The 27461-nt window shown below is 35.9% G+C and overlaps 1 protein-coding gene across 12 annotated transcripts in view; it reads right to left on the reverse strand.

Moving 5' to 3' along the window:
* The window catches only part of LOC127438686 (arf-GAP with coiled-coil, ANK repeat and PH domain-containing protein 2-like), a 100327-nt gene that overhangs the window by 23449 nt on the left and 49417 nt on the right, over positions 1–27461 (reverse strand). For 7 of the 12 annotated variants that reach the window (XR_007896790.1, XR_007896794.1, XR_007896789.1 and 4 more), the window contains 5 exons: positions 20776–20850; positions 14991–15044; positions 7503–7615; positions 2777–2828; positions 2585–2685 (listed from right to left, as the gene is read on the reverse strand). Coding sequence is in view for 4 of the 12 variants with exons in the window: in XM_051694451.1 (XP_051550411.1) it covers positions 2585–2685; positions 2777–2828; positions 7503–7615; positions 14991–15044; positions 20776–20850 (395 nt within the window). In the remaining 8 variants the exon portion in view is untranslated. The remainder of the gene's footprint in view (positions 1–2584; positions 2686–2776; positions 2829–7502; positions 7616–14990; positions 15045–20775; positions 20851–27461) is intronic. The other 5 variants (XR_007896792.1, XR_007896791.1, XR_007896796.1 and 2 more) reach the window with 1 other exon arrangement.

A 27461-nucleotide genomic window follows, 5' to 3' on the forward strand; every position in this document is an offset into this window, starting at 1 on the left:
GTGATAATTCAGTTTTTAAAACTAATTCCAGGGTAATATAACACAAAGCATAATGTTTTAAATTTACACTCAATATTTTAAAAATGTACAATATATTTTAAAAAAAAAAAGTGAGATTTACACTGATAAATAAGGTGGAAACATGTCATCACAGTCTGTGAAAAGGTCTATTATAACAGATAAATGGCATGAAATAAAAATATAAAGGAGTGTATTTTAAAACTTGTTTTAACAACTTCAATATTTAAAAGATTGTTTCACTTTCATGGTAATTCTGAATGAAAAACATTACAAACAATATCTCTTTTTAAGAGAAAATAATGCTTGGACTTCATAGTTTTACACTTGTGCTCATCATCTAATGACTTGAGAGACTTCAGAAGACACGAGGACTTTTCCGGTAAGGGAACATAGGGCCAATTCCAAATGGCATTTTTGCACCCTTGAAGGGCACTGAGGGAAGGGGACACCACACAAAGGGGTGTTCCAAACGAAAGTAAGCAACTCAACCCCTCCACAAAGGGCCCTTCCACAAGGCCGTTAGCGAAGGGTACATACAATGGTCACTTCGAGGAAGTAATTTTACCATTTATGATCACATGACCCTGGGTGGCATGTCCTCGGGATATATTTTAAAGCAAGGTTGTCAATCAGAACATATTACATGTTCAAACACTCAGGCAACCGCTATAGCCCTTTTATAACAGATACTTCTCCTCCTCTGCAGTTTACATTCGTCCTCATACATAAAATAGTAGACAGCCATAAGCAGAGTAATACTCCAAAAACAGGGTCCATTTTTTAACTTTAGGCTAGTCTAAACCCTGTGGTTTATTATTATTTATTTATTATTAAGACCTCTCGTGCACCGAATAACTTTCGCCAGGAAATGTTCATTCATGTATATTATATACATTTATGTAGTACAGATATTACTATTATTATTATTAAAACAGCAACAGTAAGCAATTTTAAATAAGACACAATGTTCAATATAAAAAAAATAAATACATTTTTTACAAAAAGTATATTTATTTGCAACAACAAATTAACAGCAAAGAGATTCCTGTTGTTAGAACAGCTGCACTGCGTCGTCATGGTAACTTTCAAGTGAAGGTAAAGTGGAAGTGACGTATGTCTTTCATTACTCCCTTCATCAAGGATGTTCCAAATAGCCATACAAGAGACACAAGTGCCCTGCTCCCTCCAGAGTTCCCAATTCAAGTCTCAGCCCTTTGGAGGGAGTAGGGTATAAGGATGCTCACTTCGATTTGGAATTCGCCAATAGTGAGAAACAATGCTCCCTGGTTTTTACAGTGCATTGTGGGATTTTTTAAGGACCAAACATAAATTGCAGTACGAAGAGTGTTAAACTTTGTGCTGCTGCTGCAACACTGGCCGTGAAGCCTTCGCAGCTCGAAAAGTCTTCTGCCCCGAAACAAAGCGTGTTGCAAGCTTATTTTACCATCTCACATGTGGCTTTGACTTACAACTGATCATTTAGCCCACTTCGTAGAAAATACCGAGATATATATCGTGTATCGGCATTCAGCCTAAAAATACCGAGAAATGATTTTTGGTCCATATCGCCCAGCCCCACAACAACGTCAGGCACCTTTCTCCCATCGCGTTCTGGCAATTGCATTTGCGACTGCATCTTATCTATTACAAACAATCATTATAAACATCTAAAAATCACATTAATTTTTTGATGATATATAATCTTTCTCCCAGTGTATCTGCTGTGAAGTTAAAGCTGAAATGTTTTTAATTACAGCGAGGATTAAAGAACTCACGCTGGGGCATTAGTCAGGATAGGAGAAACTCATGCGCGAAAGGGTTAAAGACAGACTCACCATGAGCTCTGAGGTTGTTATCCGATGGTGTAAGCTTCCGTTGAAGCCTTCCGTCCATGTTATTTCATCTTTTTTTTTTTTCAAAGAATTGTGTTTAATTTCTGGTGAAAAACTACACTACTCATGATCCTGAAGAGAAAGATTCAGCAAAGCACACCAAAAGAGCTCTGCAGTGAGCACCCACTCCCATGTTGCACTGTGAATGATGCAAACGAGTTGCTCTCCCTACACCCTCAAACTACATATTTATTTGTATATATCTTAATATTTAGCAATATACTTTAAATATAATGTATCTATGCTTATACTGAACAGCTTTTAATCAATAGTTTTATATTTAGCCTTCATTTTTAATTTGATTACATCACTGGCAATGCTTCGAGGGATAGTAGTCCGTGCACTTGTGAAAGACGTTAAGTACACAATCTTTGTCTTTTTGACAGATTTTCAACACTGTTTTACTTCAAATCAAAGTCTGTAATGCCGGGATTCACCTCGTTGCTGAATGGTTCGGTTCATGGCTTACAACACTTTTATGAAGGATTTTATTAAATTTCTTTGGAAAAATTAATAGGAAAATACATTTGGATTGAAGATGGCTGAAAATTGGGTGGGCACAAATGCACTCGATTAATCAAGACCTTGGAAACTCTGTCAAGCAGTCAGAATCAAGCACTCAACAGTGCTGTGGTATAATTTTTAATATCAGTCTGTTTGCTTAGACTCACTTTGTTGGAGACACAACTTCGAAACAGAAGCGGCGTTCGATGTCCTCGCAGTGTTTGACAGTGCACAACCGCAAGTCTTCCACCACAACAGTAGGGTTATCCTGGAAAAGACACACCAAAACAAAGATCTGCTTGCTACAAAACCCAACTTGATAGAGAAACTATTTTTGTTTAGTTATGAGTTTGGCTTACCTTAAATTTTTTTTGGTACACGAGCTGATTGTTTTGAATTGAGAACCATCGCCTGAAATACAAAAAAAAAAAAGATCAACAATTAGCAACGATACATGGCAAATTACTAAACCTGATACAAATACTGTACACTGCTGAGATGTCTATTCAATGTGTGTGTTTTCATCTAGACCAGGGTTTTTCAAAGCGTGGGGCACGCCTCCCCAGAGGGGCACTAGAGCATGTCAGAGAGTGGTAAATGTTTTATTAAATAATTAATATGTCTATATATATATTTGTATTGAGTTTAACAATTATATTATATTTAAAACATTATTTAAACAGTTCTGAAAATAATAGGCGATAAAAAAATATTTATCAAGAATCTTTGTGAAGATTCTCTGATATTTGTCAAGCCCGCTAATAAAGCAGACGTGACATATTAGTCTATAATTACAATGGAGTGGTTTCTGAGACCACCAAATCCGAATCCTTCCGTTTCAGGGGTCAAACCCAAAAGACGATGATACGATGAGCAGTATTTAAGTTTAGGATTTACATGGACAGGATCAGTTGATGCACAACGACTAATGACAACATGCAACCTGCTAAACTCTGCAGACACCTTGACCTTGAGCGAGAAAACCTCCCGATTTTTTCCAAAGAAAACTTCAAGCCTTTCAAGGTCGTACAATTTTTTTCCGGAGAATTTGTCAAATTAAATGTAAAGGCCACTGAAGCTTCATATCACATTGCGCTGCACATTGCCAAGGCGGACAAAGCACATAGCATCGGAGAGACATTGATTCTGCCGGCAGCCAAAGAAATGCTTGATGGCAGGAGAAGCAGCAGCTTCTAAGCTTGATTCTGTTCCACCTCTCTGAAAACACAGTGAGTCAGTGCATCCTGACTGGTTTGACTGGGATGGACCATTATTGGAATTTAAAATTATGTTCTTTTTTTTTTGCTAGGAACTAGCATTGTTTTTGTTCCATTTTTTCTCCACCACTGTAAAAATGATATAATATAAAAAGTTGTATATTCAATGTCATAATTCAGTTAATAATTTCTGCACTTTTCTTGTTAAACAATAAATGATAAAAATGATTAAATAATGGCAAACAATTGTCTGACAATCTGTACAGATTGTGTATGTTGTGTCACAAGGGAGGCCCAATGTCTTTGACTTTGAGAACCCCTGATCTTGAAGATTCTAGAGCATTACACCAGCAATCCGTTGCTTAAATGGATGCTAGATTTTTCTGTTACGCTCAAGCTATTGTATGGCTTCAGAAACTTTTCTTTGAAGAGATTTTTTTTTTTTTTTCTCAAAGCTTTTGTATGTTGGTTTCAGACACCTAGTTCAAAACTAGGGCTGGGTATTGATATAGAGAGAAATGCTCTCTAACTTGGTACATTATGAAAATATTACTGTAACTTTAAAAAAACAAACAAACAAAAAAAAATGTCTTCCATCATATTTTTCCACATTTGAGCTTTTTTTAAAATATACAAATCCATGTGTTCCAAAAATAAATGTCTTAAAATTGCATAAATTACATTATATATATATTTATTCCAAAGAAAACTTCAAGCCTTTCAAGGTCATAAAAATTATTAGCATATATATACACACACAAGCACTTTATTAGTTACACCTGTACACATATTTATTCATATGATTATCTAATCAGCCAATCGTGTGGCAGCTGTGCAGTGCATAAAATCAAGCAGATACGGGTCAGGAGCTTCAGTTAATGTTCACATCAACCATCAGAATGGGGAAAAAATGTGATCTCAGTGATTTAGGCCGTGGCATTATTGTTGGTGCCAACAATAATGATTTTATGCATTGCACTGCTGCCACACGATTGCATGAATAAGCAGGTGTACAGGTGTACCTAATAAAGTGGTAAATGAGTGTATACTGTATATATACAGTACATGTTTACTGTTTACATGCATGATTTGTACCATTTACAAGTATTTACACTGATAAGTAGAACTGTAGATAAAACGCTAAAATGGTACTGTCTCTTTAAGAATAGCAGCAGATCAGCCAGTGTCTCACAGAAGTGTTTCGGTTGAGCGCATACAAACAGTTTCTTTCCTGCAACCGTGCTGTGTGTGATTATAATTTAATGCTTCTTTTGTTTTTGTTGAACAGAAAGGATATTAAAAGAGACATTATTCAATGACAAATGGATTGCATGGATCTTGTTTTGGATGCACATTACAAGGAACGAGTCAAATCAAACTTTTACTCTCAACACACAGTGAAAGGATCTCGCTACTGAACTTCTTCACCACTAAACCACACAATCACTGCTGAGTGAAATCTCAACATTTACCAGCCAGTGGCTAATCAAAAACATTTTTAGTTGCATAGTGCAAATTTTGTTCACATTGTTTTACTCGCTTTATAGAGGGTTGCCACATAGAGTGAAAGAATGATCTTGGGGTCTAAGAAACAATATTAAGATCTTCAAATGAAGATTGGGATTTATCAGAATATCTACAGGTGCATCTCAATAAATTAGAATGTCATGGAAAAGTTCATTTATTTCAGTAATTCAACTCAAATTGTGAAACTCGTGTATTAAATAAATTCAATGCACACAGACTGAAGTAGTTTAAGTCTTTGGTTCTTTTAATTGTGATAATTTTGGCTCACATTTAACAAAAACCCACCAATTCACTATCTCAAAAAATTAGAATATGGTGACATGCCAATCAGCTAATCAACTCAAAACACCTGCAAAGGTTTCCTGAGCCTTCAAAATGGTCTCTCAGTTTGGTTCACAAGGCTACACAATCATGGGGAAGACTGCTGATCTGACAGTTGTCCAGAAGACAATCATTGACACTCTTCACAAGGAGGGTAAGCCACAAACATTCATTGCCAAAGAAGCTGGCTGTTCACAGAGTGCTGTATCCAAGCATGTTAACAGAAAGTTGAGTGGAAGGCAAAAGTGTGGAAGAAAAAGATGCACAACCAACCGAGAGAACTGCAGCCTTACGATTGTCAAGCAAAATCGATTCAAGAATTTGGGTGAACTTCACAAGGAATGGACTGAGGCTGGGGTCAAGGCATCAAGAGCCACCACACACAGACGTGTCAAGGAATTTGGCTACAGTTGTCGTATTCCTCTTGTTAAGCCACTCCTGAACCACAGACAACGTCAGAGGCGTCTTACCTGGGCTAAGGAGAAGAAGAACTGGACTGTTGCCCAGTGGTCCAAAGTCCTCTTTTCAGATGAGAGCAAGTTTTGTATTTCATTTGGAAACCAAGGTCCTAGAGTCTGGAGGAAGGGTGGAGAAGCTCATAGCCCAAGTTGCTTGAAGTCCAGTGTTAAGTTTCCACAGTCTGTGATGATTTGGGGTGCAATGTCATCTGCTGGTGTTGGTCCATTGTGTTTTTTGAAAACCAAAGTCACTGCACCCGTTTACCAAGAAATTTTAGAGCACTTCATGCTTCCTTCTGCTGACCAGCTTTTTAAAGATGCTGATTTCATTTTCCAGCAGGATTTGGCACCTGCCCACACTGCCAAAAGCACCAAAAGTTGGTCAAATGACCATGGTGTTGGTGTGCTTGACTGGCCAGCAAACTCACCAGACCTGAACCCCATAGAGAATCTATGGGGTATTGTCAAGAGGAAAATGAGAAACAAGAGACCAAAAAATGCAGATGAGCTGATGGCCACTGTCAAAGAAACCTGGGCTTCCATACCACCTCAGCAGTGCCACAAACTGATCACCTCCATGCCACGCCAAATTGAAGCAGTAATTAAAGCAAAAAGGAGCCCCTACCAAGTATTGAGTACATATACAGTGAATGAACATACTTTCCAGAAGGCCAACAATTCACTAAAAATGTTTTTTTTTTATTGGTATTCTAATTTTTTGAGATAGTGAATTGGTGGGTTTTTGTTAAATGTGAGCCAAAATTATCACAATTAAAAGAACCAAAGACTTAAACTACTTCAGTCTGTGTGCATTGAATTTATTTAATACACGAGTTTCACAATTTGAGTTGAATTACTGAAATAAATGAACTTTTCCACGACATTCTAATTTATTGAGATGCACCTGTATACTTTGCCCACACCTATTCAAAACCCTCTTAAAATAAAATACATTTAGTGAATTCCTCCAAAATAAATTTTCATAAAATTTTGTTTTGGATTTTGGGTAGGCAAGCAAAGTTAATAAGACGACACCTTCCTACATCAAGGCAAGGGTCAACTAAATTATGAAGACAGATTTGAACTGAAATGTGTTCTTTGCACAAAGGTATTTTCAGGTCGGGGCATATTGTCACATTTATTGGGGCAGGTTGTCACACGTGTTTTAAATCATACATTTATACAATTTATTAATTACAATATTTGTTGGCCAAAATATTTTGATATTTTTCTGTTACCTTTTACGTTTTTTTTTTTTTTTTTTTTTTTACTTTGCAGAAAATCCTCTAACAGGCTGTTTAATGCGGCTGTAGATTTACAGAGGCGTAGATTTTTTTGGGTGGTTGTGATGGTGGGAACACGTTCCCATCACCCCCCAATGCTCACACTAAAACTACAGTATACCACTGAAAATGTGATGCTCTCCGATGTTGCACAATTTTTAGATGTCTCAGTAACATGCATATGCTTATCTAGAATTATTCAGAAACCAAGTCCATAAAACACCTAAACTAGAGACAATGAATTACATCTATTGTATGGCCTCTGTTGATGTCACTGACCTGTTCCATGTTTTGAAGGCATTACTGGCTCTCTTGAACAGATATCCCTCCATGACAATCCCATTCTCGGCATCCACATTATATTCCAGTTTGGTGTCATCATTCGAAAAGTCCTGAACAAAGATACACGAGTACATTTCATTAACAAACAACAAAAGATGAGCACAACTCGTTCAATTGTGCCTTTTGTGTATTAATATGATAGCCAACATTAATTTTCAATATATATATATACGGCACATGGGTAGTTAACGTGTTATCGATGTCTATGTGTCCAAAGACATCAAGATATTAGGTTAAATATAAGGGTGTTTCTTCAACTTTGGGCACTTTTAGATCTGTGGATTCTATAAATAAAGTCTTATTAAAACATTTTTCTCACTCTCAATAATTTTGTCTACTAATAATGTCCAACAGTGTATGTACATGCATCACAGGAGATTTATGTGATTTTTGTAATTTTTTACTTTGTTTATTTGAAAATCCCCACCCCCGTGTCATTTCCAGCACATCTCAAATTCTGGAAATTCCACTGATGGAAATGATATGTTTTAAATAAAATGATAGATTCCTTTGTCTTGCTTGGACTAATTGCATAGCTAACATTTTATATATCCTAAATACACAATTAAATAATATATTCATATATATATTTTTTTGTGCAATTTGGTACAATTACAGCTTGATTTATAAAAATATTCTGCACACAAGTGATATTTCCCATGATTTTTATTTGTCTCATATTTCATCTCCAGCATGCTCTTCACTGACACATTTTGTCCACTTGGTTAACAAGTACACTAAATTTTGAAAAACTTTTTAGGGGCAAAAGAGTTTGGTGTGGTGGAAATGATGCCACAACTGTGGGTCAATCGTAGTTTTCCATTGTTTATTGTTAAAAATAATTTTTCACACAAATATTTAAATGGCTTCTGTTTATTTCACTCTGTAATAGTTATAAACATGGAATAATTTGTATTTTTAGAATACATTTTCATTGTTCATCTATACATAAAAGGCCTGAAAAGTGTCACAAATAAATGATGAAGGTCTGGTAAAAAGTTTCCAGGTCAGTTTAAATGTGACCTCCATTTATCAAAATGAAAAAGTTGAAATAGTTTGTTTTAATAAAAATGAACCCCTGGGACATGAAAGTGCCTTAAGTTGAAGAAACACCCTTATATGAATGTATAAAAGAAAGAGTATATTTGAAGTTTTTCACTATTTTGAAATGTAATTTTGTCTTTGCTAGTTTATTTTAAATGGTCCTGCTAATGAATTATTAAAAGTACAAATACTCCAGCCTTTCAATTAACATGAGCTCAAAAAAGCTGCATGCATAATTATTATAAAAGAATCAGCAAAATGCTGTTTAAAATAGTTTTAGATATTATATTAGAGTACAGCATGCCACATATTGACCGATTTGTTAAAATCATCATACACAAAGCACACACAATATTTTGTTACTTTAAGACAACAGTAACATTGACAGTGATTATTAACCCTTAAAAGAGCAAAGAATACTCAGCAAAGTTATGCACTGCTATTTTCCAAAACATTATAATAAACGTTTTTCTTTAAAATACTGCTTTTATTTTCAGTCTCCCATAAAAAAAAAAAAAAAAAAAAATCACATGTAAAGATCAAGAAGGTGAGTTTTATTCCAAGTCACTTGGTATAAATTATTCCGAGTTTTATACCAAGTTAGAATAATCTAGCATCTCTGCTTCCGGTAGATGTCATGTGATCCTGTCTGATCTCAGACTAGCAGAGCATGTGTAACACTAGAGTTGCCATCACTGGATCCTGTGTGTTTGTCTGCTTGTTTTAAGCTGGAGTGAAACCTCAACCAGGTAATTGCAGAAATGAGTGACATGCTAGTTTGGGAGGTTAGTTTACAGCCTGACCTCTGTACTTTTTAATTGGCTCTGGACGGTTACTATACTTCTTCTAAAACATTGTTTTTCAACCTGTATTGTCTTGTGCATCCTCACAGCCCTACCAGTACAGCAGGAGTACCCCTCCAACAATCCCAAACCAGAAGTGTGTATTCTTGTTAACTCGTATTACACTGGATATATGGCAAGTCAAATTGACTTTTAATCATGCTCAGGATATGAATTATAGATATCTATACTGTAATTAATTTTCACTTGTTAAAATGCTAAATCTTGACATCAGCAATGAAATAACTACTAGTGAAAATGTAATTAGGTTCACTAATAAAAAAGTTAATACTTGATAAAAAAAAAAAAAAAAAACATAATTATTCACAAAAATACCCATTCTTGACTTTAAAAAATGGAATTTCAACTAGTAAAAACGTATTAACAGATATCTGTATTGTATTTGCACCAGCAGAATTTCACACTGATCTGTCATTCACTCCAGTTGAAAACACATTTACAGATTCTTAATTGTTTACATACTGGCAATGCACTACTTACTAGTAAAAATAATCATTTTTGGTATCTGTAAATTTATTTCAATGTTAGATTTGGTTTTCACATCTCCGTACATGGATACCAATAAATTAAAGAGTAATTAAAGATATTGTTAATGGCATTCTTACTAGTATCAATCACATAACAGATCTGAAATGAACATTGTCACTAGTGAAATCCAAATTACAGGTTTCAAAAAGTAGTAAAATTTGTACTAGTTATTCAATTTATTATTCTTTTCAATTCATTCAGTTTATTCAATTTAATCAATTAACCAACAATCAATTAATTCAAGTTATTCAAAGTAATCAAATTGGAAGGGGCATTTGCACTAGTAACAATTGAATTATTTATATAAAAAAATCATAATTTTAACTTTTTAGTAGTACATTGCTGATGTGAAATTGGAATTTAATCTAGAAAGAAATTAATTATAGTTTCTTTTCTTTTAATAATAGATCAAGTTTGAATGGCAGATCATTGATAATTCTACAGGTGAAAATGCAGTTACAGATATCAGCTATGTTTTTTACTAGTTGAAATATCATTTTACATATCAAGAATTGGTATTTCCATGAGTAATTATGTAATTTTTTATATTAAGAATGAACATTTTAACTAGTGAAAACCTCATGACTGATATTAAAAATGATAATTTTCACTAGTAAAATGAAATTATAGATATCTATAATTCATATCCAGCACATGATTAAAAGCCAAAAAAGCTTGCCATTAATTTAGATTTACACTTCTTTCTTGAGATAAGGGACAAAACATGTCCTACATACAAAAATCAAGAAATTCATAATAACAAAAATACTGAAAACAGTTAAAGGAAATGTGAATTGGCAGGGCATTCATTACTTTAAAATAATTTCATTAGAATGTTTTAAAATGCATGCCCTATACTTGTAAGCACATGTAACTTAACCTGTCCTCAGCAAGAGGTCACAATGTTAAACTGCCAAACAAATTGTTTAAAAATTAAACAAATTCATAACAATAAATATCAAATGAAAGGTAGTGTTCTGTAAAATATCAAACAATACATAAAGTAAACTTTATAGGATATTATCCATAAAAAACTGCCTATCAAAGTTGTGCTTTCACTTTGCATCAGATTTTTTAATAATCCTGAATAAATCAGACAATGTCATGGTCAGCTATAACTCTGAGTACCTCTTTCACACTTCCTGCTCATGGTGGATGCAACAGTAGGACACGGGGTCTGGAAAGTTTTATATTTTTTTATATTTTAAACAAACAATGTTTAAGTCTCTGCGGTCACAGCTTCAACAGGTCAACTCCGTCTTCCCATTATAATCATTTCTATTAGAATTGGGTTATACATTTTGTCATTTTAGTTTAGGTTTTAGAGGAAGCTTCAACTGGCTCCAGTCTACAACACACGGTTAAAATGGAAAAATATTCAATTTTGTCAACAGAATTTTCAGAATAGTGTGAAAACAGTTTATATATATAAATATGTATTTTATCACTTAACTCCTTTACTGAACACTATTATTAGATAATTAAAGACTTTACACTCTTGTTGGATGGATGGATCAAATTAAAATAACATGCTTTTAGTGTGTCTGACCGAGTTAACACAAATCACAGTAAGATGTAAATTATGAATCGTTTAAATGTCAATGTTTTTATAAAAATCTGTTCCCTTACATGGTTTGTAAGCTGAGACGTTTACAAATATATCCATATCCAAAAAATCCAAACAAATATTTTTATCTGTTTTGTATCACTGTTTGGATACATTTAGATCAAATCTATAGTTACTGTGAGTGAAAAACTCACCAAGTTGTAGCAATTTGAGAAATTTTAAAATTGTATTTTGTTTTAATACTGGTTTGATTAGCTGTGAGACAAAAAAAATGGGAGAAAACGCTGTATTTTTGTGGAGAAATGTGAGACGAGTAAAGGACACTGTTGCAGAAATCTACCTCTGTCCAGAGAAACTTGGAGTAACCTGAGGTTAAGTGTCTTGATCAAGGGTGCACTGGATCATTCTTAATGGGCTTTAAACTTGTAACCTTTCAGTTACTTTTTCACCACTAAGCTACACCACATTCAATTCTTAAAGTAAAGGAAAATAAATAACTAACTCAATTGCAGGGCCTGACCCTCCGTGTGACCCTCTGCTTTTTCGTTTACATCAGCACAAGTTGTGGAGTTGACGTGACCACACTGAGTGTTACTAAAAAGCAGATTTGGTTTCCATCTCTTTGTAACCTGATCAAGCAGTCTAAAGCTGATATATCAGCACACCTGCTCTCACTCGAGTCTTTTCCACTGTGACACAACTCAAAGCCTGGTGTATGTAGGATACCAGAATGCAGACTGTGGGAACTGCCAGACTTCCAAGAATGGGGCTACAGCTGTTCTCAAAACAACAGAGCAACCTACCTGCAGTTCTTCTCTTGGATTATCTGTACGGCAACTGATAGAACTAGTTTACCCCTTAAAATGAAGGGGCAGAAAAGATCCTTTTAAACTGAGACCCATTTAAACAGCAGTACAAGCCACAAGAACCCAAGACTAGCACAGTTAACAGAGAAATATCTGAATTAAACATGTGGCTTCAGTGCAAGTTCATATTACGTTTAAATGTTTATCTTACCAGCAGTTCCCAAATGTCACAAGTAAATATGCATATGTAATGGCAGAAACTTTCTCTCATTAAAATTTTCTTGATGACATACACGGTTGCGCTGTTTTTGAGATTCGGACTGCACTGATCACACTGTATGTTGTTGATTCAATAACAAATATAACTGGCTCAAGAGAGTCATTTGTTTGGGAATCAAACTGGTTGCGCTTTATGTCTGGAGCTGTAGATTCAGCAACGTTGTTGACTGCGCTGCTGTCGGAGTAATGTAGTTTGGTTTTCAGTCCGCATCACTGGAAGAATGCACATTCAAGAATCGTTAACAGAACCGAACGTCTTGAAAATAATTTCGTTCCTGTATTATAATGCAATCATTCCTGGAGAATTGTATTTCTGGTCTATTAAAACGTACTCGCATATCCACTCCTGATGACATGAACAGTCCTTCATCTTGCTTCCAGATTTACAGATAACTGAGGCAATCGATGAGTGGGGAAACTAGCACAAAGCCATTCTATGTAAAATGAAGACCTGTAGGCCTACAGAGCCCCCATGAAGACCAAACTGGAACGTGTTACAATATTTTACAAGAACAACCGCCAGACTGGCTGCGTGTGACACAGCAAAGTTTTCAACCGCTGATTTTCTATTCAGTTGTAAATAGCTTCAAATTGTATTTTTGAATATGATAAATTTACAGAGGTCTAGACCTCGGTGACCTAATAGCTGGTTATGGCCATGAAACGTAAATCTCAATGTATAAGTAAATATAGTGCATTTAAGGCTATAAAATATTTCTGCCATTTCGATTTTTCCGAGAACTCCTCCTAGAGCACTGGTCCGATTCGCATGACATTTTGCACATATCAAGAGACCCTCATGATAAAAAAAAATTAACTCATTTTGAATTTTCAAATCATTCAGATGATATACAGTAGGTTGATAAATTATTTTAGCAATAGTCAAACAATTAATTGGCTGATATCTCCTAAATGATTCGATGACCAACGGTCTAGTTAAAAAAAGAATATGTTTTTCAAAAAACAAAATGGATGGAAATGAAGATAAACGTTTTGTTTCACTAATCTTTGCAAATCGTCAAACACCATACCAACAAAGTAACTAGAATACTTATTTATGAAATTACTTTGCCACTGACAGATCTGTTCTTTCAAATTATTTTGATAATTTTCTTCACTTTTCCAAACTGCTATATTATGGCTATATTTGTCATTCACAATTGAAATTTTTTCTACATATTTTCACTCTGAATGAACATTTTCAAGAAATCTTTTTTTTTGGGGGATTATAGTTAAAAATTTGACTATTTGTGCTATATATATATATATATATATATATATATATATATATATATATTCTTTTTTTTTTTTTTTTTTTTTGCAAGAAAGGGTGATGTAATGCTTGAAAATTCCCAAATATAAGAAGGTGAAAAGTTTGAAGTTTGGGAACCACTGATACACACAAACTAATGCTGTATTAAAGCAAATCTCACAAGAACCAGCAAGCCAAACGAACCACACAAACCAAACAAATGGAAACCAAGGACAAGTGACCCAATAATGAAGATGACCAGAGAGAATGATATAAAGAGCTGGACGTCTAAGTGCAAAAACAAAGATGTCAACACCATCCAACACCCATGCCAACAGATGGCACAGACCAGCTAAAAATACTCCGATATCAACATGTTGAGATTAAACACTACACCACACATTATCATTGATTTAACAGCAAAAGTAAAATGAAATTTGTGTATAAACTCACCAGATACCACACATAGTGGAAGCGACTGAAGATCTTCATGCCGAAGAGATAATAGAGTGTGTTTGTGTGTGTATGCTTGTTTATGTGTTAGCAGTAACGGTGCATCTAACTTCCAAACATTACAGTGACAGTCTCGTCAGTGCTGTCTGTGATCTCCCTCACTAAAATAAACCACACTACACACTACACATAGTGTGAGTGCATTTCTAAGTGTACATGTGCATAAAGACCAAGACAGCCAGTCTTGGTAAGCATCACTGGCTTGTGCTGGTTCCTCCCATTCAGGAAAGATCTAGTGTGGTCAATGAATGAATTCATTAACCGTGGCTCATGGTTTGGATCCACCAATACCTGAAGAGCAGGTATCACATAAAACATTTACACTAAGTCGAGATGCACCTTGATAGAGTACCACCTTCAGTATTTTCCTCCAGAGTACAAGAGTAAATTAAGAGTCCTGATCACCCTTGTCTGGGTTTATTTTGCAAAAATGACCTTGTGATTGCACATTGTACCTTACTTATGAGCTTTTGACCTACAGACACAGTTTGATTAACATAGTAACTACTCTGTACTGTATAAAGTAACACAATTCATGCACTCAGAAAGAAAGGACAAGAGTGACAGACTCACCTGCAGTGCAGCCTCACGTGAACGGACAGAAAAGAAGTGAGACCTCGTTAACAACTGCTCATACAGCCAAAATGAGAGAGAGAGAGAGGAAAACATAAATAGATCACTGCTGAAGGTGTGACAGAGTCACGATTTAGATATCACAGGCAAGCAGGATTTTGGAGCAAACACATGAATTACTTTGTGCCCAATGTGGCACGATAATCTATGTTTCCACCTGGCACTAAGATGAATCTCGGGTGATCCGATCACATGTGGTCAGGTGAGACACATCGTTGTTTACACCTGGCCACTTAAATGAGTCTCCTGTGACACTTGTGATCGGATTTGGAGTGGAGGGACTCTGTTTCATGATGACATACATAAATCACTGTGTTAGTGTGTTACTTGCTGACATTAAAGCACAACAAAGACAGAAAAGACAAAGAAAGCACGGGGAAAAAAACGGCGCGCTATTTCTCCCAGATGCAGCTAAAATTGAACCTAAGCACAAATGCATTTCAAGCAGAATTGTCCATTATTTTAGTGGATTACCTGTATTAACCTGAGCTGTAGATGTTTGTGCTTCTCATAAGTATCCGTGCATGTTGATATCAGACACACTGAAGAAGATCAGTGAAGTTCTCATGCTTGTGTATACGTTATCTGCTTTTTTAATTTCTATAAAAAAATAAATAAATCATATTTCCTTTTAAACCACTCGTAACCAGCAAAGTTTAAACTCTTGTTTTAACACAGCACTTGACTGACAGGTGGGGGTGGCACTTCGTTGTTGCCGGGACGAATACAGGACGGATTAGCGTTTACACCTCAAATGTGATGCGTTTACAAGCGTTTTTGACCGCAATACGTATGTGGCTTTTGTGATCTGATCACAAACCATTTTAGATCCCGTTTAGACCTGTATTTAGCACTGACCATGTGTGATCTGATCACCAAAAACGCATCTCAATACCAGGTGTAAACAAGGTTCTAGATACAGCAGTGCAAACAAACAAAACCACAGTAATAAAGAGGTTCTCAAACTTGGGGTTGTGACCCCATGTGGGAGGCGGAGATGCAGATTTCCAGATTCGATTTGATTCCAATTCACAAGCTCTCGATTCAGATTTCAATTTGATTAGACTCCAATTCATTTAGTTATTTTAGTTAAAAAGTCAATTTTGTTTACATGTGAAAGCAATTCTCTCTCAACTTCTAACAAGCTACACTTCATTTTTCATCATTTTGGTCTCATTTCAGGGTTTTTTAAGAAATACAAATCATGTATTCCATCGATAAAAATAATGTCTATATTGTATATATCGTTACATGTTTATTGTTTAAAAGCATAATTTGTACTATTTAGAAGTATTTGCATTAATCTGTTGAACAAATGCTAAAATGATACTGTCTCTTAAAGAATAGCTGCAGTTCAGCGAGCATCTCACAGAAGTGTTTCTGTTGAGCGCATATTGATGAGAATTAAGTTGCACCTCTTCTATACCACATCTAGGGCTATGCGTGATCAGAATTAAATGTTTATTTTTTTCATTGTTTTTGTTCAACAGCTGACTATAAAGGATATTAAAAGAGACATTATTCAATGAAAATAGATTGCATGGATCTTGTCTTTGGACACACACGAAACGAGTCAAACCAAACTTTAAATGTCAACACACAGTGAAAGGATCTCGCTGCTAAACTGCTTCACCACGATACTATACAATCATGGTGAGTGAAATCTGAATATTTACCAGCCAGTGGCTAATCAGACATTTTTAGTTGCATAGTGTGACTTTTGGTTGCATATGGCAGTGATTTACTCGCATTGCGAGGGTTGCCGCTAGGGCTGGGCGATATGGCTACAATAATTATACAATATATCTCAATATTATTTTAGCCAATTGACAATAATCAATATATATCTCAATAATTATGTATTTGCTCTGAAATGGCTTAAAAGTGATTTATGTTTTTCAGAGGATCCATCATTTTCAACTAAAGCCACTGTAGTCAGGTAGATACACATTTTTTATCTACAGTAAGTAAACACAAGGAAGATTTTCATTTATATGCACCCATATACAAGAGTAAGAGTAGCCTAATAAAAAAATATATATATATACAGTATATATTTACTTGAATATATTTTTTACATTTTTGTAAATGTAAGATTTTTGTCAATTAAATGTTACGTTTTTGTTAACGAACTTCCCTTACTTATTTTTTGGAACCCAGTTGAATATAATTTAATACTGAATTAAAATTGTGGGATATGTTCATTTTTATAATATAATACAAAATAATTAATATTACTATTTTAAAAATTAGATTTGATTTGTACAATAGTAATGTGTTCTTGTCATATTTCACTTGGCGCTTTTATTTTGGCAGAAAGCTAAAAGTACGCTGCAGTGTCAGTATGTGTATTTGACAGTATACAGTGTTCCTCTTTACAAATCTGGTGAGACGCTGTGATATCCTTTTATGTGATACTTTGCTGTGTTTTTAGATTTGTCTAATAACATGTTGCGGTTACAAATGTTTGGAATTGCGTGATTGTGCAAACCTGTAGCACTTCACTTTCACAATGCACATGAACTGCTCCAAGAACTCTGAAAACAGCAAAACATCCGAGCTCCTTGGTATCGTTAGCTCAGTGTGTGCATATAAAGCAGCATATAACCCATTCCCTCTTAAGTGCGCACAGATCATGTATTCATGTCTTACAATCACAGCCTTTTGCAGTTTACTATTGACACATATTGTAATAATTAATTGTGCAGCCCTGAATGATTGTGAAATGAGTCTAATGACACTCTCTTTAGGAAATGCAATGGCCAAATGGCGATATTCATGATATTGCTTAATTTTATAGTGTCAGCAAAATCATTGCGATTTTATCATGAATATTCAATATTTCATTCAGCTCTAGTTGCCGCATAGATGTTGGAATTTAAGAATTGATAAAGAGATCGTTCAAATGAAGATTGCGATACAAAGGAAAATCAATATTTTTACCCAGTCCTAATATCTTATTTACAGTGCTTTAAAAAAACATTTTTTTTTTTTTTTTTAAGCTGTAGGTATGGATATAACCAAATTTGAAAGGTATTTGGGGGGACTTAATTAAATAATTTATGAATCAACCACTGAAAAACCAACCCGGTCTCATGACAAGTTGTAATAATAGTTAGAGATGGCGAAATCAAACGAAATCATTCAAGTTGGCTCATACAGAAACGAATGACTTTTACTCTCAAAGAGAAAAAACAAAAGAACCAGTGAATAATGTTATTATGATCTTGCCTAAGTTAAACCCTAACCCAATCCTAACCATAAAGTCTAAAACATTACCCAAACCTTAACCTAACCATGATTTTAATGGGAAAACATTTTTTGCATTCCACAGAAGAAAGAAAACATTGGGGTTTGGAGTGAACAGTCTTGCAATTTCTTCAAGTACATCAGTCATTTGTATTGCACAAATACATGTATGGAATGAGTTAGCAAATGAGTTCACAGACGTTTCCTTCTTTAATAAAGTGCTGGATAGGAGGCTAGAAACATTTGATGCCTGTATTGTCTTGATTTGAAATTCTGTTTGTTGATTGGATGGTCCTTTGTACCTTTTTATACGAGTCAATTTCGACCAATTATTACAAGTTGTCATGAGATTATGTTGGGAAAACACACATCAGGCGACCAGTAATGTCTACGGCGGTTAGAGTTTTGGCCACAGGCCACACCTAAATATCAAATGTGCAGCTTCTCGTGTTTAAAATATTACATGAAATGTAGGCTACATCATGACCTGGACACAAAGGTAAACTCAACATATTCTTTCCCATGCACCTCTGGAGGAATTCTGGTTTGTGGCAAAAGGTGAATATGCGTCACTGAGTGGCCTAAAATGGCTGGTATCATCTGTGAGCATATATTTGTTTAAAGAAGGATTCAGCACACTGGTTTGCACCAAGACCAAACACGGATACAAGTTGGATATAACAGCAAAGACGAGTCAATATAATGCCAGACTCTGACAAGCTGCAGCATGACACACAATCCCAGCTCTCTCATTAGAAAGGGTGAGGGGACGAAGGGAAGCCTAAAGGCCCCAGCACACTCACAGAGAAGTTCTTCTTCGTTCTTCGCTCAGAGCCACAAAAACTTTATTAATAAATAAATAAATAAATAATTTGAAACATCTGAGCACTGACATACTGTTTGCAAACATTCAGACACCGGCCATGTCGCTGAGGGAGGCATTTAGAGGAGCATTTAAATATGAGGATAATCAAGACTACATGTAAAACATTATCTGACACTAAAATGTGTTATCAATGACTTCATGCCTCATTCTATGAGTAGAAGATCACGAGATCAGTAAAATAAATGGTTTTAACCACTCAATGATGATTTAAAGTACAATTTATGCAGTAGATTATGTGTGATTTGTAAAGTTTACCTTTTGCATTCATGCTGCTAAAGCGCTATACGCGACCATGTTATAACCCGATTACACTCTGTTATTGTAATTTTTGATGGCACTGATACTACTGCAAAGATGGGTGTAATGGGTAGAATTCAGACAAAAGAATGATGATTATCTTTCTTTGAGCAGATGTGTGAATGACTTTCACTGCAGACAGCACATGAGTGAAGCAGCATATCAAACAACAGAGTAAATGAGCACTTAAGAGTATTCGAGTACGTTTGATTCCTTTTGCAGACTAATTAAACAAAAATTCACACATGTTCTTGGAAAATGTCTCTACATGTACACGATAGTACAGATGTAGGTAAGTTTGCACCAGCTTGCTAATAACTGCACACCGTATAGTTCACGCTGGCGAGCTGTTACGAACCACCGAAACAAACTAAAAAACACCTTTGTTTTAGCCAAATTTAGTCAGAAATGACATCACACCCGTTCATTCTTTGATTTCGTATGAAGTATACCAGGGCCTTAAATAATTTGTTATGGACTTGTTACAAGTTATTAACAATAAAATTGTAGAAGTCTCCCAAACTCTCAATATCTTTCAATGATTTGATGTCATGAACCTCACAAATGTTGATAAATCCATTGACTAGTTTTTCCTCAAAAGTGCTCATTGTAGCAGTCTTGCAACTTGCAAACATACCTTTGATTCCAGGTGGACTTACGTAAACCTGTGCACTCTGACTACTGGAACCCCAACCAACTCCTCTGTTGACGTTCATCACTTCTGAGATACTTTTTAAAAGAGGTCATGATGGGGTTTACTTTTACTACAGAAACCACACTACAGCACCTGCCATGTGCCAGGATTCAGCTCAAATCTCCCAACATGTTCAGCAGTGATCCAGAAAGATGAACAGCTCTACTGTAATAACAGTGACTTTATTACATTGAGTGTTTATTTATAAACCTGTGGGCAGGAGAACAGGCAAAAGCTTCAGCATGACTCAATGTGTGCTTTAGAAGTTTTGTTTTAAAATTGTTTTGGTCACTACATACTTTAATTCCCATACTTCCATTTGTGTTATTCCATAGTAGCAATACATGAGTAAATGAGTGTCCAAATTGACTGGTAGTGTAAATTGAAAGTTTTTTGACTGGCTGTGATTTTGTCGCTTTGTTTAGAAGAAAAAAATTACTTTTTTACTGCATCTCTTTAGAATGAGATGTAATGAAGAAACATTCAGAAACCCCCTGAATAAGGAGAGCTGGTTGGGGCTTTGTGGGTCATTCATGTTCTACCTACAGCAGACACAAGCTGTGTGATCATGCATGTGGTGTATGGAGGAGGTCTCGTACCTTCTGTTGTATAGTGGAGTGTTTGGTCTCCATATCCTTCCTCTCATTCGCCGAGACCATCACCAGCTGATCCAGCTGAAACAGATTTAACACAGATGTGACTTATAAACGCGTGTGTATGAAGAGTGCAGAACGAGTCGTTCTATGAAACATGAGCCTTTGCCATTTTGAAAAGTCTTCAGGTGTTAAACTGCCTCTCAAGTTGCATTAGTATAAATTTGTATATAGGCACATATGCCTTCAGAAAGGTCACAGGGTTTGCAGCAACAGGGCTGACCAACACTAACACACTATTAGTGATAAGAGGACTGTCTCGAAGCGGTATCTCAATGCTGAAACCTTCACTGACCTCATATCATCGCTTTCTTCTCTAAAATCCTCCTCCTTAGACACTAGGGGACAGCTTTACTCTCAGGCTGTGTGAATGTATGAATTCTGTTTCCCCCTAAAGGCTGATTTATACTTTTGCATTGTACCTATGCCTTAGCCTGATGTGCACCTCTTAAAAATGTAACTGCATATCGCATCAACGCAGACCACAAAAGCTGTGATTGGTCCACTTTTACCAAAGACAGTCCCCCAGGATTATAACAATGATGTCTGAGGCAGCTTAGCATTTTATCCAAGATTATTTTAATATCTATACATCATATCACATTGTATTCTTTCACCCCAGTCGCAGAAATGCACAAGTTCTTGTATGACTTTCCATTGTCCTTTTAGCAGTTAGGATCACTACTTTATTTTAAGAATGTGAAATGTCAGAATAATAGTAGAGAGAAGGATTTATTTCAGCTTTTATTTCTTTCATCACATTCCCAGTGGGTCAGAAGTTTACATACACTTTGTTAGTATTTGGTAGCATTGCCTTTAAATTGTTTAACTTGGGTCAAATGTTTTGGGTAGCTTTCTACAAGCTTCTCACAATAAGTTGCTGGAATTTTGTCCCATTCCTCCAGACAGAACTGGTGTAACTGAGTCAGGTTTGTAGGCCTCCTTGCTCGCACATACTTTTTCAGTTCTGCCCACAAATTTACTATCGAATTGAGGTCAAGGCTTTGTGATGGCCACTCCAATACCTTGACTTTGTTGTCCTTAAGCCATTTTGCCACAACTTTGGAGGTATGCTTGGGGTCGTTGTCCATTTGGAAGACCCATTTGCGGCCGAGCTTTAACTTCCTGGCTGATTTCTTGAGATGTTGCTTCAATATATCCACATAATTTTTGTGAAGTGCACCAGTTCCTCCTGTAGCAAAGCACTCCCACAACATGATGCTGCCACCCCAATGCTTCACGGTTGGGATGGTGTTCTTGTCTTTCAAGCCCCACCCTTTTTCCTCCAAAACTTAACAATGGTCATTAAGGCCAAACAGTTCAATTTTTGTTTTATTAGACCAGAGGACAAGTAAGAAAAATCTTTGTCCCCATGTGCACTTGCAAACTGTAGTCTGGCTTTTTTATGGTGGTTTTAGAGCAGTGGCCTCTTCCTTGCTGAGCAGCCTTTCAGGTTATGTTGATATAGGACTCATTTTACTGTGGATATAGATACTTGTCTACCTGTTTCCTCCAGCATCTTCACAAGGTCCCTTGCAATTGTTCTGGGATTGAGTTGCACTTTTCACACCAAACTACGTTCATCTCTAGGAGACAGAATGCATCTCCTTCCTGAACGGTATGATGGCTGCGTGGTCCCATGGTGCTTATACTTGCGTACTATTGTTTGTACAGATGAACGTGGTACCGTCAGGCATTTGGAAATTGCTCCCAAGGATGAATGAGACTTGAGGAGGTCCACAATTTTTTTCTGAGGTCTTTGCTGATTTCTTTTGATTTTCCCATGATGTCAAGCAAAGAGGCACTGAGTTTGAAGGTAGGCCTTAAAATACATCCACAGGTACACCTTCAAATCAATACACCTCCTATCAGAAGCTAATTGGCTAATTGTCTAAAGGCTTGACATCATTTTCTGGAATTTTCCAAGCTGCTTAAAGGCACAGTTAACTTAGTGTATGTAAACTTCTGACCACTTGAATTGTGATATAGTCAAATAAAAGTGAAACAATCTGTCTGTAAACAATTGTTGGAAAAAGGAAACTGTTTATTATTGTAACTGTTATATTGCATATTTCTGCATATTATTATCATGTTTAATAAAGTATATTACATCCCTATAATTACTGAATACTCTTTTTGTGTTTTTAGTTTACATTTTTATTGTGTGCAGTGCATGGACATTTTATTGTAGTATTACGGTATTGCATTATACAATTATTAAGTGTCTTCTATTGTACTCATATCAGCCATTTCACCTCTTAAATTGATGTATGTAGTACAATACAAACATTAATGTGTAGTGGATAAAACACTTGATTAATCATATTAAAAGATGGACAGTATTATTTATAACAGTGTTATTTATCTTTCTCAAAACAAATAGTATATCAGATATAAATGCTTAAAAGAATAGCATAACATCAAAGTGAATAAAATGTACTTCTGCAAGTTACTTGCTATTTTAGATGTTGATAGAGAGCCCAAAGTTCTGTAGTGCAGCTTTAAAAAATAATCAATTATTAAATGAGGTCTGCCATTAAACCTTACTTCTCATGTTTAATTGACAGCCACAAAGACAATCCTAGATTCCTCTTCTCCACTATAGACAGGTTGCTTAACCCCTCAACTCAAATCTCATCTGATCTCTTTACAAGTGCAAAGTGCAATGCGTTTGCAGAATTCTTCCGTGATAAAATTACTAACATAAGACAAAACATATCCAGCGCTTGTCTTTCCAATATGGGCACAAACTCTCCACCTTCTGCTGTGAAATGTAATCTGTCCACTTTCTCAGTGATCAGCCCTTACACATATCACTTTTGAACTCTTCTAGCTGCCCTCTTGACCCACTACCCACTAATTTCCTCAAAACAGTTTATAAGCTCCTAATTACCAGACATTATGAATATTGTTAATCAGTCCCTCTAGGACAGAATTTTCCCACATACTTTTAAGAATCATGATTCTTCTGTGCTCAGTAACAACAGTCCTATGTGTAATCTTCAATTTTTTGGCAAAGATATCGAAAAGGTAAATAACGGTCATAACACTAATCTTAACGAAACAAATCATAAAGAGGTCTGGCTTTTGGGTGAACCATAGCATGGAAAAAGGTCTTCTAAAGGCCCTAAATGATTTACAAGTTAATAAGGACTCTGGTAACCTGTCAGTCTTAGTTCTCCTAGATCTCAGCGCTGCCTTAGACACAGCCTATAAGATTCTGCTTGACCAACAGCAGAACTGGGTTGGCCTATTAGGCCCAGGCCTAGACTGATTTAGCAGCAGGGACTACTATGTCATGTGATATCTTGTGGTGTCCCTCAAGGCTCAGTTCTGTGCCCATTATTATTTCACTTATATGCTTCCATTAGCTGGTGTAATTAATAAATTTTTCATTAACAGATAATACGTAACTCTCATTGTCACTTGCACCAGACCCCCAAAAATCAATTCGCTGGACCGCATAGAGAGCATAAATATGTGGATGGCCGGAGAACTTTCTGCAGCTAAACATAGATAAGACAAAGGTAATTGTTATCGGTAACTGCGCACAGAGCAAGTCTATTGTGCCTTATCTAGACTCCTTGCCTCCGAGTTTTTAGAAGAATTTTAGAGAATTTAGAATTTTAGAATTGTGTTTAACAGGGGGGCCTGGGTAGCTTAGTGGTAAAATACGCTGGCTACCACCCCTGGAGTTCGCTAGTTCGCTAGTTCGAATCCCAGGGCGTGCTGAGTGATTCCAGCCAGGTCTCCTAAGCAACTAAATTGGCCCGGTTGCTAGGGAGGGTAGAGTCACATGGGGTAACCTCCTCGTGGTCGCTATAATGTGGTTTGTTCTCGGTGGGGTGCATGGTGAATTTAGTGTGGTTGCCGCGGTGGATGGCGTGAAGACGCGGAGGCAACTGGGATTCGTCCTCTGTCACCCGGACTGAGGCGAATCACTATGCGACCACGAGGACTTAGAGTGCATTGGGAATTGGGCATTCCAAATTGGGAGAAAAAGGGGAAAAATCCCCCCCCCCCCCCCCAAAAAAAAAGAAATTGTGTTTAACTGTGAACATATTAGCAATGTCTGTAAAATGGCATATCAGGGACATAAAATGAAACGAAACTAAAAAGGGAATGAAATTTTTTGCAGGACAAAACTGAAAACGGGAACAAAGTCCCTTTCAATTTTTCTGGAGTGAAAAAGTTACTTTTAAATGCTTTATGATGTTACCCCAACATACCTTAGCACTATGAGTACTAAATACACTCCACCTTGATTGCTCAGATCATACAGCTGCTACTTGCTGGTGGTCCCTAAAACACTTCTGAAAAGTCTGCCTTTAGTCACTATGGTCCCAAGCTGTGGAACTCTCTCCCCAAGAGGCTACGAACAATTGACTCAATAAGCACCTTTAAAAAAATATCTCACAGCACACTTATTCACTGGATAGCACAGCCTGCATGCCGATCAATATTGTGGAGGATGAGGGTTTAAGAGATTTAAAGGAATATTTCTCTCAAAATGAAAATTCTCTCATCATTTACTCACCCTTATGGCATCCCAGATATGTGACTTTCTTTCTTCTGCAGAACACAAATTAAGATTTTTAGAAGAATATTTCAGCTCTGTAAGTCCTCACAATGCAAGTGAATGGGTGCCAACATTTTTACACTCCAAAAAGCACATAAAGGGAGCATAAAAGTAATCCATAAGACTACAGTGTTTTAATGCATATCTTCTGAAGTGATATGATAGGTGTGGGAGAGAAACAGATCAATATTTAAGTCCTTTTTCCTTTTCCTGTTTTTGGTGATTCACATTTTTTGCGCATATCGCCACCTACTGGGCAGAGAGGAGAATTTATGCCAGAAAAATTACTTAAATTTTGATCTGTTTCTCACCCACACCTTTCATATTGTGTCTGAACACATGGATTTAACCACTGGAGTCATATGGATTACTTTTATGCTCCCTTTGTGTGGATTTTGGAGCTTCAAAATTTTGGCACCAATTCACATGCATTGTATGTACATAGCTGAAATATTCATCTAAAAATCTTCATTTGTGTTCTGCAGAAGAAAGAAAATGTGTAGCAAGAAAAAAAGCACATGTAAAGACTATTTTAAAAGGTGCTATATAAATGGAGCTTTACTTGTTGGAAACAGGGTTGAATGTAACATGGTTGACATAACAGGGTTGACATACGATTTTCTACAGACATTAACCAGTTAATCAGTCAGGTTATGACACTATAAAGTGTTTATTAGAAAGATAATATAATGCTGATATTTTTGGCTGAATATTTACGAATATCCAAGTTTTAATAATCAGTTTCTTACTATACATTTACATTTAAGAATTTAACAGATGCTTTATTCCAAAATGACATTTAAATCAGAAAAAAATAAAAAAATAAAATCAATAATCATCATGTGGTAGCCAACAATACTAGCAACAAAGCAATATCTATAATTTCAAGAGTAAATCAGAGCTACTAATCTACTACACAACATCATAGTAACGGGGTTGACATTTTAAGATCGTCCCCTACAGACAAATGTAACAAAACATAGATAAAGTTATTAAAAAGTGAACTTGAAGAGTTTACTTCCGGATTGATGATAATGATGATATCAATTTAATGACATTTCCTAATTTATGAATTTTTCATTAATAAGCAAATACAAGCAAGGATACGTTAAAAACCAAAGGCCCTGTCAAGAAGAAAGGGGGAAAATTGGAAACAAAATAAAGTTACTGGAATTTTAGCTTCTAAGAAAAATACATAAAATAATAAAATTTGGCGCACAACACGTTAAATGGGGACACAAAAGGCTCTCTTTCGTGGAATGATCCACATGGCATGCAAATGTAATGCCTTAGCCATCTGAGACACTTCAAGAGACCGTGCTTGATTAAAGGTGAAAATATAGCATATAAACTGTATCCATGACTTTGACTCATACAATGACTAATGGCACCATACAGCACATACAGTACTAACCAGTAAAAGCTCATGACAAATAAAACACATGCAAACCAAAGTCTAGAAACAAAACTCGACCAAGTTACTTTTAAAACCAGTAAGACGTCCCAACTGTACATTCTGAACTTCATAAAACTATAATTAAAGGCATGGCTGCCCATCACAAACCACTTGTATAGAAGGCAAACACTGAGTAATGGAAGAAGTCATGTGCTTTGGTTTGATGGTCTGATTTCCTTCGTCTGGTAGAAAACCACTCTTCCCTAATACTGTTCCCTGTTATTTAAGGCTGATAATTCCTCAGTACACACTGCAAAACAACACAGAAGTGCTTTCATTGGTCTTATTTAACCATTTATCCCAAAATACAAACACCACACTTCTAAGGTAATGTTCCACTAAACACATTTAAGGACGTCAGCATTCCAATATTAAAGTTGTTTGGAAGGCAAATGATGGGTCTGTCCATTTTTGTGTCAATGATATTATTGTTGGATGTTACCATAATCCTTTAGATGAACCATCTCTGGAGCTGATGTAAAATAATATTTTAGACTTTTAATATTTTTGGACAAAAATCCATTGATTTGATTTTAGTATCCATTGCTAAGGTGTTCTGAGTTTTTGATATTCTGGTATGATAAGGTTCGAGCCACT

The sequence above is a fragment of the Myxocyprinus asiaticus genome, chromosome 50 (genome assembly GCF_019703515.2).
Source record: "Myxocyprinus asiaticus isolate MX2 ecotype Aquarium Trade chromosome 50, UBuf_Myxa_2, whole genome shotgun sequence".
Taxonomy (NCBI): domain Eukaryota; kingdom Metazoa; phylum Chordata; class Actinopteri; order Cypriniformes; family Catostomidae; genus Myxocyprinus; species Myxocyprinus asiaticus.